At 46.1% G+C, this 13,654-nt stretch overlaps 1 protein-coding gene across 2 annotated transcripts in view; it reads left to right on the forward strand.

Moving 5' to 3' along the window:
* LOC147024131 (transmembrane protein 8B-like) overlaps positions 1-13,654 on the forward strand; it is a 114,702-nt gene that overhangs the window by 44,361 nt on the left and 56,687 nt on the right. For both annotated transcript variants that reach the window (XM_085883722.1, XM_085883721.1), the window contains exon 8: positions 4,706-4,826. In XM_085883722.1, the coding sequence (XP_085739848.1) occupies positions 4,706-4,826 (121 nt within the window). The remainder of the gene's footprint in view (positions 1-4,705; positions 4,827-13,654) is intronic.

Consider the following 13,654-nt stretch of genomic DNA (forward strand, 5'->3'; position numbering starts at 1 on the left):
ATTGAGGGGAAACTTTACACAAATGTTCCCAAAGCCTTGGGTGTACAAGTTTGTTGAGGGATAATTGATAGGTCACATGGTTTGGCAGCCATATTGGATTGAATAAAATTATTAATTAATGTTTTCTCTGAAACTGCTTAATCAATCGACGTAAAACTTCAGAATTATGATCTAGTAGTGATGGGGAACACATGTTTTACATTTCAACTTGATCAAACACATGGTCTGGCAGCCAGAATTTTTTTTTTTTGATCTGGTTTCTTTTTGATTTTTTTTGTTGTTGTTTGAATAAGGCTCACTTGGCTGTGCCTGGATGAGTTTGAGAGAAGAGGAGCAGCAGCTGAAATGCGAATCCTATAAAGGTTCCTCCTGATGACTTCATCATTTATTTTTGCTTGTTTGGGTCCTTCTGATTACTCTGATGTAGGACTGTACCTATTTGGTCTTCCATTTGATTTAAATTTAATTTATTTTAATCCCATTCTAAATTCAATTGAATAATAATGCCAGCAGTTATAAAGTGGCAGTTGTAGTTATTAATTACATAACACATTACATAGTCTGCTCTGGCGCTGCTCTGGCGCATGCTCCCATACCTGACCTGACCTGACATTACATAACTCTTATTAATTACACAACACACCAGTACACAAACACCACACAAAGTAAGTCCTGGTGAGGGTCTGCAATGTCTGATTGTTTCTTGTTCCAATTATATACTGTCATCCTGGTGTTTCCCAGGTATGGTGCTGGATCGCTGTGAGTGATCACTGTGAGATGCCGTCCTTCAAAGGGGACATTAAGACATTGTCCTTCTGCTAATGTTCACTTCTTGACATTAAAGATCTTTTGAGAAGCTTAGGCCATCATGTGTCTGGAACGTTGACCTGTCCAGGGTTAAATATCAGCTCTGGAAATATTCACAACTTATCGTTGCTTCATTGCTCCATACCCATTTGGGGGCAGTCATGATGGTGATGTGGTTACGAATCTGGAAGCCATTTGCACACAAACAGATAGCAGTCCCGAAGCTTAGTTATTTCAATAAGTATGTGTATAGTTAGATTTCTCCCTATGTCTAAAGGGAATTACATGTGTGCGCTGCGAAGTTTCTTTCTAGTTAGATTTCTACAATACCCAACACCAACAAATCAATCCTTCACTTCTTCGCACCATCGATGCCATTGCCCACGTGCGTTCGACCCTGTAAGACCACCACGGACGTGTGCGGAGGTTTCCTCACCTCAGAATACCGACTCCGCCCAGGAAAGCAGGGGGTTTCCCTCTGTCCAATCACGGATGGCCAGCACATCACCCCACGAAACCCTGTCCAATCAGGGCAAAGATTAAAATCAAAAGATAAAAAGATTAAAACCAATCAGAGCTCCGACTCCACCCCAGAAAGGCAGGGTTTTCCCCCTGTCCAATCAGAGGGGGACAGATAACACCCCACGAAACCCTGTCCAATCATGGCAAAGATTACCTCAGAGGACCGATGACCCCACCCCGCTCGGGGGAGGGATAAGAATCGCCGGGCTCCCCTTAGTGCTCGCTGGAGTTGGGTTGGAATTGTCGGAGAAGAAAGGGGTCGCCATTGCTCTTGGTGTGCGTCATTGGTGGTCGTCGTTGCCGTGTCTCAAGCTGGTCCTTTGACTATTCCACAGCCGTCGACTTCCATCTCTCATTTTGTCGAGCAATAACCCGGAGTCCGAGCCGGAAATCTCCGCTGGCCCTCTGTGAGGAGCGACCCTGGCCCCCGCCTGGACCCTGCTATACCATGTCTGGACTCGCCAACGACCCCGAGTTTCACACCTGCAGTCGCAGGCCAAACCACACGAGGTGGCCAGGTACCGACGAAACTCTGACCTCCAGCCTATCTATCCCCTTGGCTGCGAGGGTCGAAATAAAGATAATCCGGGTCCATTTTCTTTTGGTGTGTGTGTGTCTGTGGTGGCGCCGTCCTATAAGTAGAAATTGTTAAGTGCTTTTGCTCACTGTACATTGCCTACATATAAGAGTCGTGATAACTCTGCTCTGTGTCTCCCTTCCCGATTACTGTAAAATAAACCCCCTGTTAAGTATTCCAGTTTGTTGCCTGTCGTTTCTTTCATTGGCCTAGCATGGTTCGGGTTTGAGTTATAGTGAGGCCGTTTGTGCCGTAAGTTGTTATTTGGACCGGCACGGCTTTGGTAACTCCCACTCGGTTACACCGTATCCAAGTCGGAAACAACTACTCGATTCAGACAAAGCCGGCCGAGGGTGTGGTTTCCCCGGTAGCTAGACTGCATGGTTATTTAGGTATATTGGAGATCTAGACAATTACCCCTACGCCACACAGTCGAAATATTGGCGACCACGGTCCTTTAAGCGACCCGTCGACTCCGGAGTTATCCGGGGTGACGACCTTCGATTCCGGGTGTTCTGTGGGAGACTGCCCTACTGCTCCATCTGGCGGTCGTTCCTCGCCACCGACCCCCGGCCCACAACAATATCACATTGGCTTATCCATAATGTGATACATAAATTTTGGAGAGTATTCAAAAGTTTGTTTTGTTGTATTCAGACACGGTGGGGCTTAGACAAAGTACAGTGGCCTGCAAAAGTATTCAACCCCGACCAATAATGCCACATGTAGATAAATTATGTGGAAACAAGTTTTCCAATTTAACTTTTTTATTCATAACTGAAGAGATCAAACTAAACACTGTTATAGTTGAAGAAGGTTACACATCAGGAATACCTGCAAAAAACATGTACAAATCAAAATTCATTGGTTGTAAAGGTGTTCAGCCCATTGGGTCAGCACTTGGTGGAAGCACCTTTTGCAGCAATGACTGCTGTGAGTATTGTTGGGTAGGTCTCCACCAGCTTTGTACAGTAAGATGGTGAAATCTTTACCCATTATTCATATGAAATTTACTCTAGTTCTGCCAAGTATGGGTGGTATGATACGTCTCACACTCTTCTGGTTGTTGAGATTGAAGCTGAAGGAAGAGCTCATAGGTGAGAATTATTAAGTTTTATTTGAAATTATCATGAATTAAGCTCAGGTAGCCTCAAAATGTGAAAACTTTGGAGGGAGGTGAATCCTTTTGCAGGACACTGTGTATGCAGTGTTCATTACAGCTGTATAATTTGATGGTCGAGCTTTTCGTGCATGCTCACAATTGCATAGCATACTCGATGGCAACTTCAGAACGTGACAGTAGTCTTTCGACCAGCACATCCACCTATATTTTCTTCCCTCTCCAGGACTTTTTATTTTCATTTTGCTTTGATTAGCCCCAACTTTGCCTGAATAGTTGCTTTCTCAAATATTGTTCTTCCTTTCAGTATAATACTGTGGTGTTGTGTTGATGCTGTGTACATGCGTGGGACGAGCACACATTTGCAATGTGACAACATTGTTTTCCATTATCACCCTCTTCAAACTCCTTTTACCACCCCATGTGTCACCATCACCAACAAGAAGTTAGGTTAGTGGAAGAGATCTACAAAAGAACGAAGGGTTGCTGGATGATCTGCGGTTAGTACATCGTCAAGACTCGTGGAAGATCTCGAACACAAAACGGATCAGGCTGCAACAGAACAAAAGGAACAGTAGAAAGAGAGGTAGGAAATACACCAATAGCAGGGTTGAGGGACAAAATAGAGGGAGTGTTTGACAAGTAAAGAATGACTGGTAGGAGGAGGACATTTGGGGTGGACAAGATGGATACAGAAGCAAACTCAGGAAGACAAAAAAACTGGAAATTTGGAGAGATGTCGGCTTGGGGTGGGTGTGGATGATTTGAGATGGTGGTGAATAGCTGTCTTGAAGATCTGGAGGGAAGAATAACATTGAAAAGAATATGGAAGTTGGTTCAAAAGAGGAACGAATGAGTCGAGGTGAGCAGTGATTCTATATTTCGGAGTTTCACCAGAAGGGGTAGCTGATGGACCGCGTGCGCCCTGCAGAAACCTCGGTGGTGAATAAGCATGGAGAGAGCAGAGGGTGTAAGACCAGAAACGACAGAGAGATCACCGACCTGTCTACTATGGGAAAGTGATTGGCCCATAAACTAGGCTTCATCGTGGGAGATTCTGATGATCTTGAAGGCATTGGTTTCCACGGCATCAAGCTGAGCAAGATGTGAGGCAGGGGTGCCAGCAGTACTTCATTAAGCTGTGGTTGAAGGCCTTGTAGGTGGATAGCATTTCAAGTTTGCCAAGGGCTTTGTGGTTTCCTTGTTACCTCTGCCACCAAAGCTGAAGGAGGTTATGTTTTCACCCTTTTCTGTCTGTCTGTTTGTTTGTTTGGCTGTCTGTTTGTTTGTTTGTGTGCAGGATATCTCAAAAAATTGACAGCAGATCCGGATGAAATCTTGTGGACAAGTTTAGTGTGTGACAAGGATGAACTGATTAGATTTTGGTGAAGATCCGGATCGGGATCTGACTACTAGAATTTTTAAAGTGATTCTTCACCATTGAGAGATCGGGCTCAAAAACGATATATGGCACGATGTCTCAAAAATGTATTGGGCCAGACATGTTCTCATTGATCAGGCATTACGGGGTGCAGGTATGCGCTTTACCGGGTGCCCTTCTCGTTGTTACTAATTTGTTTTGTTGTTCAACAGAGTTGAAGTAACTTCACTGAATTTTGCTTGTGCTGTGTTACATTACTGTTGGGTGTGATTCTGTATTTCTCTCTTTGCTTTTGCAGGTTCTCAGGGGAATCAGATGGTGGTGCGATCTGGTTCTGAAAGCATCCAGCTCTTGATGCCTTACCCCCGCCCTGGCCACTGGTACCTGGCGCTTCGAGTTATTTGCTCCAATGAAGACTGGTATTTCAAAACTCTTTGAGACATCAACAGAATGCCATTTTTCACTTGCGTCATTGCCTTTTTATTCAGTTACTGAACAAATGCCTCACTCTCGGTTTAACTTGAAAACCCATGTTGTTGTTGGCTGTGTTTTTTATTACCTCCATCGCCGAAGGTGAAGGAGGTTATGTTTTCCACCGAGTGCCCTTCTCGTTTCCATTTTGTTTGATTTTTTTGTACAATATTGTAGCTCATGGAAGAGCTCATAGTAGGTGAGATTTATCCAGTTGCAAACATTCTTTCAGTCATCACTGATCTCTACCAGTGCTGAGAAATTGCTCAAAATGTAGCTCTTTCGTTTGCTTCAACCCTCCTCAATATTACATATGCTCATATGTGAGAGTACCTGAAACACTTTCTCACCAATGGTCTAATAATACACTGCCAGGCATATCGTGTGACTTGGGTAAGTAAAGTAAATGTATATGTATGCTGGTAACATCTGGCCTCCCACTTTGAGTTCCGTCCTTTGCCAAGTTTAAAAGATATATCATTCAGCTTCATTCCCCTGACAGCTGAACTCTGATTTACATGACATTGGTCCTTGAATTAAAGCACACAAATTCTTATATTTTATTTAATTTAGGCCTTAGTATTTATTCACTAAGCATTTATGTTTGAAACATCATTTATCAGAAGATGTAAATATTGAATTGTAGTGGCAAAATAAACTCAACAAACAAAGCAAAAGATGTGTTCATGGGAAAGAGGGTGGTGAATGCTAGTTGAGGTGGGAGGGGTAGGAGTCCCATCCAAAGGAAAGATTATGGCTGTCTTCATCTATTACTGGAAAATTATAGCACGAGCTTTGGCTTAATGGTTAAGGTGGCTGGCTTAAGATCTTAGTGTTGAGTTTGAGCCCCTTTTCGGCCATTGAAATAGCACCATGTGGGTTGACTCAGCATGTAATCCTTATGAGATCGGCAAAATGAGTAACAGTGGCACTGCATCAGCGGCACAGCCACACTTTCAGAAAATGATGCAACCAGCAGCCACAGGCTACATACGAAACAACAACAACTAGTAAATCCACTGAAGTTGTATTTCCTGCTTTAATGGTGCAATTTTTTTTCTTGATGTTGGCATATGGAGTGACAATTTAGGGGTCAGAAGTAAAAAAAAATCGGACTCTAATAGTTTCCAACCTTTGAAATATCAATTTATAAGTTTCCCCTTAATATTGCCACATTTGACAGTTTACATATTTGATATGCCTGGTGTTAGCTTAATGGTTAGGGTGATGGACTTGGGATCCCAGGGTCCTGAATTCAAATCCTGTTTGGCTGTTGAATTAATACCAGGTGGGGTTGACTCAGCCTGTCATTCTTCTGAGGTTGGCAAACGGAGTGCCAGCTTGCTCGTATACTGTGGCGGAGTGACGACCCGTCCAGGATTGTGACCAATGGCCAAGGAGACCTCTTAAGCAGCACCAATGCTCTGCACAGAGTATGGTCCCAATCTCCTCCTCCTCCTCCTCCTCCTCCTCGTCCTCCTCCTCCTGGTGTTAGCTTAGTGGTTAGGGTGGTGGGCTTGGGATCCGAGGGTCCTGAATTCAAATCCTACTTGGCTGTTGAATTAATACCAGGTGGGGTTGACTCAGCCTGTCATTCTTCCTGAGGTTGGCAAACGGAGTACCAGCTGGCTGGGATGATTGAGCCATTGATTGAGTATAATGTGTCGGAGTGGCGACCTGTCCAGGATTGTGTCCAATAGCTAAGAAGACTGCTTCGTCAGCACCAACACTCTGTGCAGAGTATGGTCCCAATCCCTCGGCAGCACCAACACTCTGTACAGAGTATGGTCCCAATGCCTCGGCAGCACCAACACTCTGTACAGAGTATGGTCCCAATGGATGAATGAATTTAATTATCCTTTATCAAGGTGTCATCCTCGGTCATCTCTCTGTCCCTCATAGGCGTCTTAATTTGCCATTGATGTTGGCCTGCCTAACAATGCCTTGACTTGGAATGGGCTGCAACGGTTTCTTATCGATAAAGTTTTTTTTTTCTTCTCTTTGCTCACTCATATCGTCAAATGCCTCATCATCGTATCCACAAATCATTGGATACATTGCAATGTTTTCCAACCAGAGACACCAGCGTTTATGGCTTTATTTCACCTCTGTACATGCCATAACCTCAATAATCTTTTAAACTAAGCCGAATTTCAAAATTTAAACTCCACAATTGAACTTATCAGCAGTTCTGACTGTTAAAAAAGTGTTCATTTGTCCAATTTAGATGTAGTTTGACATTTTGGGCATCTCCAGGATGTGTTTAAATGACGGATCTGTGACCGCTAATCATTTGCCAAGCCTGCCGTTCCTTATCAACCATTTTGTTGGATTGCTTGCTTGAGTGCTTAAGCCACTTTGCTGCACTGCAAGCTGCACTGTCACTCTACACGGTCACCTGCCTGTGTTGTGCCGCAATGTCGTGCAGTGCCAAGCCTTCCATTCCTTATTAACGGTTGGATGGAAGGAAGAAATGGAATAATGGAAGGAAGGAATGGATGAATGGAGAGAAGGGATGGATGAGATGGAAGGAAGTGATGTATGAGATGGAAGGAAGTGATGGATGAGATGGAGGGAAGTGATGGATGAGATGGAAGGACAGAATGAGTAGATGGAGGGAGAGGATGGATAGATAGATGGAGGGAAGGGATGGATGGATATATGGAGGAAAGGGATGGATAGATCAAAATATGGAGTGAAGGGATGGATAGATCTTAGATCTAAAGATGGAGGGAAGGGATTGATAGATCGATAGATGGAGGGAAGGGATGGATGGATAGATAGATGGAGGGAAGGGATGGATAGATAGATGGAGGGAAGGGATGGATAGATAGATGGAGGGAAGGCATGGATAGATATATGGAGGGAAGGCATGGATAGATATATGGAGGGAAGGCATGGATAGATATATGGAGGGAAGGCATGGATAGATATATGGAGGGAAGGCATGGATAGATATATGGAGGGAAGGCATGGATAGATATATGGAGGGAAGGCATGGATAGATAGATGGAAGGAAGGCATGGATAGATAGATGGAGGGAAGGCATAGATAGATGGAGGGAAGGGGTGGATAAATAGATGAATGGAAAGGATGCATAGATGGATGGATGAATGGGATTGAGGGAAGGCATGGATGGAGTGGTGGATGGACAAATGGATGGACCATACTGATTCTACACCCTCACCCCACTTTCATCGCTCCCCTCCCTTCTCTCTCTGTCCCCATGCCCCTTCCTCGCTCCCCCTCCTTCCTCGCTCTCCCCCCTTCCTCATCTACACCCCCCTTCCTCGCTCTCCCCCTCTTTCTTGCTCTCCCCCTCTCTCTTGCTCTCCCCCTTTCTCGTTTTCCCTCCCCCTTCCTCGCTCTCCCCCCCCCTTTCTCGCTCTCACCCCTCTTTCTTGCTCTCACCCCTCTTTCTTGCTCTCACCCCTCTTTCTCGCTCTCACCCCTCTTTCTCGCTCTCACCCCTCTTTCTCGCTCTCACCCCTCTTTCTCGCTCTCACCCCTCTTTCTCGCTCTCACCCCTCTTTCTCGCTCTCACCCCTCTTTCTCGCTCTCACCCCTCTTTCTCGCTCTCACCCCTCTTTCTCGCTCTCACCCCTCTTTCTCGCTCTCACCCCTCTTTCTCGCTCTCACCCCTCTTTCTCGCTCTCACCCCTCTTTCTCGCTCTCACCCCTCTTTCTCGCTCTCACCCCTCTTTCTCGCTCTCACCCCTCTTTCTCGCTCTCACCCCTCTTTCTCGCTCTCACCCCTCTTTCTCGCTCTCACCCCTCTTTCTCGCTCTCACCCCTCTTTCTCGCTCTCACCCCTCTTTCTCGCTCTCACCCCTCTTTCTCGCTCTCACCCCTCTTTCTCGCTCTCACCCCTCTTTCTCGCTCTCACCCCTCTTTCTCGCTCTCACCCCTCTTTCTCTCTCTCACCCCTCTTTCTCTCTCTCACCCCTCTTTCTCTCTCTCACCCCCTTTCTCGCTCTCACCCCCTTTCTCGCTCTTACCCTCCTTTCTCGCTCTCACCCTCCTTTCTTGCTCTCCCCCTCTTTTTACTTCTCCCCCTCTTTTTCGCTCTCCCCTCCTTTCTCACTCTCACCCTCCTTTCTCGCTCTCCCCCCCTTCTCGCTCTCCCCCCTTCTCGCTCTCCCCTCTTCCTTGCTCTCCCCCTCTTTTCTCTTTCCCCCTCTTTTTCTCTTTCCCCCTCTTTTTCTCTTTCCCCCTCTTTTCTCTTTCCCCCTCTTTTTCTCTTTCCCCCTCTTTTTCTCTTTCCCCCTCTTTTTCTCTTTCCCCCTCTTTTTCTCTTTCCCCCTCTTTTTCTCTTTCCCCCTCTTTTTCTCTTTCCCCCTCTTTTTCTCTTTCCCCCTCTTTTTCTCTTTCCCCCTCTTTTTCTCTTTCCCCCTCTTTTTCTCTTTCCCCCTCTTTTTCTCTTTCCCCCTCTTTTTCTCTTTCCCCCTCTTTTTCTCTTTCCCCCTCTTTTTCTCTTTCCCCCTCTTTTTCTCTCTCCCCCTCTTTTTCTCTCTCCCCCTCTTTTTCTCTCTCCCCCTCTTTTTCTCTTCCCCCTCTTTCACACTCTTCCCCCCCTTTCTCACTCTTCCCCCCCCTTTCTCACTCTCCCCCCTTTCTCCCTCTCCCCCCTTTCTCCCTCTCCCCCTTTAATATTCCCGTCAGCTAAGCAACGGGTTTTATTTGCTTGTAATAAGTGTGTGTGTGTGTGTGTGTGTGTGTGTGTGTGTGTGTGTGTGTGTGTGTGTGTGTGTGTGTGTGTGTGTGTGTGTGTGTGTGTGTGTGTGTGTGTGTGTGTGTGTGTGTGTGTGTGTGTGTGTGTGTGTGTTGTATGTTTGTGTGTCTGTCCTCCATAACTCCAAAACCATTAAACCTTGCAGCACCAAACTTTGTTTTTATACGACGGGAACTCCAAGGTAGTGCATGATTGAAAATTGGTTGTCTGGGTTAATATAAACATCCCTTTTGAAGATAATTTACAGCCTTATTTAAGTATCCTTAATCAAGGCGTCATCCTCGGTCATCTCTCTCCCTCACAGGGGTCTTAATTTGTTTTTTTTTTGGCCTGCTCAACAATGCCTTGACTTGAAACAAGCGTGCAACGGTTTCTTAATGGTAAAGCGCTCCACTGTTTTCTTTCACCTTCCTCACTCACATCATCAAATTCCTTATCTTCAGACCTACGAATCAGTGTGACCACTCCTTGGCTTTTTTTCACAAGATCTTGGCTATTCGTTGTTCACCTTGGCGTCTTGGTTTTCTTTCGGTTTTCTTGGCGTATAGGTTTTCTATTCTCATCGCTTTTCCGAAACCTTGTGAATTCTTGGCTTTTTTCATTGGCTCACCTTGGCATTTATGAAAATGAGGAATGGTCACACTGCTACGAATCACTGTATACATCGCTTTATTAAGTGCTATAGGTTTAAAATTAAAGTATATAATTGAAATATTATTCAAAACATGTTATTATTATTTAAAATATTATTATTTTTATATTATTATTATTAATATGAAATATTATTAAAATTAAAGTATATAATCGAAATATTATTTCAGTTTGGAGGATCACATCGTGGGGATTGAATAACTGTCAAAATCTAGAGTGAAATCTGAAAAAAATGTTGAGAAATTAGCGATGTTTTGATTTTTGGGGGTATGTCCCATTACTAATCACCCTGCTATTGCTTGCCAATCCAGCCATGCCTTCTCAGCCATTTCATTGGAGTGCTTGCTTGAGTGCTTAAGCCACTTGGTGAGCACTCTACAAGCTGCTTGGTTGTTCGTTTGCAAGCTGTGGCAATACACTGCAAAAGTATTCACACTGTCACTGAATATAACGATCAACTAGACCAAAGTTCAGCCTGAAGTTCAGTTCAGGCCCCACTCATCTGTGTTTGGCACTTTGGCCCTGCGTTGTTGTACGGTGCCTTGGGCGGTGGCTCACCCACTGAAAATGTGCAATTTTATTTCACATGATGTTTCCCCTTTTTGGGTGATCTGCTTTCATGATGCGACCCATTACTTGGACATAAATAGAGGCATATAACATGTAAATTCTTCGTTCTCTCTCTCTCTCTCTCTCTCTCTCTCTCTCTCTCTCTCTCTCTCTCTCTCTCTCTCTCTCTCTCTCTCTCTCTCTCTCTCTCTCTCTCTCTCTCTCTCTCTCTCTCTCTCTCTCTCTCTCTCTCTCTCTCTCTCTCTCTCTCTCTCTCTCTCTCTCTCTCTCTCTCTCTCCCTCCCTCCCTCCCTCCCTCCCTCCCTCCCTCCCTCCCTCCCTCCCTCTCTCTCCTCCTCCCCTCTCTCTCCGCCTCTCTCTCTTTCTATCTCACACACACCTTCCCACCTCTCTCTCTCTTTCTCTCTCCCTCTCTGACCCTGACTCCTCCCACCCCTCTCTCCCTTTCTCTATCTCCCCCCCCCTCCCTCCTCTCTCTCTCTTTCTCTCTCCCTCTCTGACCCTGACTCCTCCCACCCCTCTCTCTCCCTTTCTTTCCCTCCCATTCCCCCTCCCCCTCCTCCCCTCACCCCTCCTCCTCTGTTCAGGGGGCTGTTAAGGACTGATGGTTTAGTTTTGAATTGAATATGGCTTCTCCAGAGTGAAGCATGTACTAATCTGATTCAGAGTGAGCTGACTAGAGGTGTGCAAGGTCACCGCATGTGCGAGCATGCATGCATGCAGCAGTTTCTGCAAGCATAAAGAGGTACATAGACCACACATGGATGTTGTACAAATGGATAAATTGGGATTTGTAAAGGAACTCTCCGTGTCAGTGTGTGCGCACCTTTTCATGACCCGACCCTGACCTACAAAGAGCTGCTGCAAAAATGCAAGGAGAATGTCAGAGCACAAGTAAAAGTCATCCAGAAACTGGCCGGAACATCGTATAGAGCCGACATGAACACCTTACGCACAGCAAGTGTCGCTCTTATATACTCAACTGCAGAGTATTGCGTGCCAGTCTGGTCGGCAAGTGCCCATACGAAGGCCATCGACATTCAGTTAAACACCATGATGAGTGGTGTTTCATTCAGTTAAACACCATGAACACCCTCTAGGTGCTGAATGAGGAGTCGGAGCCGCTGGGATTATGGATTTCCTGGGTCAAAACTAAGATCCAGGCTTTCAATGACATCTTGGATGCTGCTGTCCTGTCTGTGCCTGTTTGTGGTGAGGATGTTGAGGTCGTGGAGAGATTCACTTACCTTGGCAGTGATATTTATGTCTCTGCTGACTGAGAGTCAGAGGTCAATAGACGTCTGGGTCGGGCCTGGAGAGTCATGGATTCACTGGAAAATGGGGTGTGGCGCTGCCGGTACCTGTGCGGGAGGACGAAAGTCCGAGTCTTCAGGTCCTTGGTGCTTCCAGTCTTGCTCTATGGATGCGAGACTTGGACTCTGACCAAGGATCTGAGATGGAGACTTAATTCCTTTGGTACCAGGTCTCTTTGGAGAATCCTTGGCTATCGCTGGTCGGACTTTGTGTCCAACGAGCGTTTGCTGAGAGAGACTCAAATGAGATTTGTTACCTGCATAGACCATGAGCATCATCTGCGGCTGTATGGACATGTGGTTCGTTTTCCTGACGCTGATCCTGCTCACCAGATTCTCTCAGCGAGGGAGTCTCGTGAGTGGAGGAGGCCAATGGGCCGACCACATGCCTCGTGGTTGCAGCAGGTTGATCGGCATCTCGAGGAGATGGGGATGGGCTGGGAATCTGCCTGGGGGATGGCCAGACGGAGGCCCCTGGAGTACCGGCGGAAAGTGGACGCAGCGACGCGCTGCTCTGGCACATGCTCCATACCTGACCATGATGAGAACAATGTCTGGAACCCACAGTTCAACAAAGACTGACTGGCTTCCTATCCTCTCCAACATTGCTCCACCAGACATCCGAAGGAATGTGCTGTCACACCGATACATCAGCCACATTTTGGCTACCGAAATTCCAGTCCAGCACCTTCTCATTGAACATCCGTGCTGCCGCCTCAAGTCCCGAAAACTACCATGGAACCACACCGAGCTCCTTACTGGAACCCATCAGAGTGAAGCCGACCTGTGCAGGGCCAGCTGTGAGGCTGCCACAACTCCTAATAATAACCATATATTGCACATGATCCAACCATTACTCCACCAGGTTTCACACTCTCATGTAAGCAATGGTTTTCACAATGCGTAAGGTTTTCACACTCCACCTCAACAGACTCGGCCCTCAACAGCCTTCAATCGGCACTAGACAGAGCCATTGCGAAAGCACCCTCCACCAATGGAGGATGTGGCTGGATGCACTCTGTGACTGCAGAGAAGTCCAGACGATGGAACACCTCACGTCACACTGTCCATTGCAGCAGCTATCGAGAGGCCTTTTAGCCCTCCACCTACTCACCCCTGTGGCAGCCACATGGCTGCAGAACCTAGACATTCAACTTTAGCACACCCCAATTGGCCATATACACAAGAAGAAGAACATCAAAGGTCACATGGTATGGCAGCTATATTGGATTAAAGGAAAAAAATTGGACATCGTTTTCTCTGAAACCGCTCAACAAAAATAAAATTGAAACTTGGCATATTTTATCAACTCCCAATGGAGGTGAGCGGAAAGCCTGGATTTGGGGGTTTAATCTGGAAAGGTTACTGGACGAACACGTGTTTCCTGGATTTACTTTCGAGGTTCAGGAGGTTGAGGCAGCACAGGAAGCTCGACTGGAAGAGACTTTAAAAAACAAAAAACATCGGTGTGCAGGGTGATATATAGGGTGATAACAATGGCGCCATCGGT

This window comes from Eptatretus burgeri, chromosome 6 (genome assembly GCF_056783735.1).
Source record: "Eptatretus burgeri isolate ZD-2024b chromosome 6, Ebu_testis_v1, whole genome shotgun sequence".
Taxonomy (NCBI): Eukaryota; Metazoa; Chordata; class Myxini; order Myxiniformes; family Myxinidae; genus Eptatretus; species Eptatretus burgeri.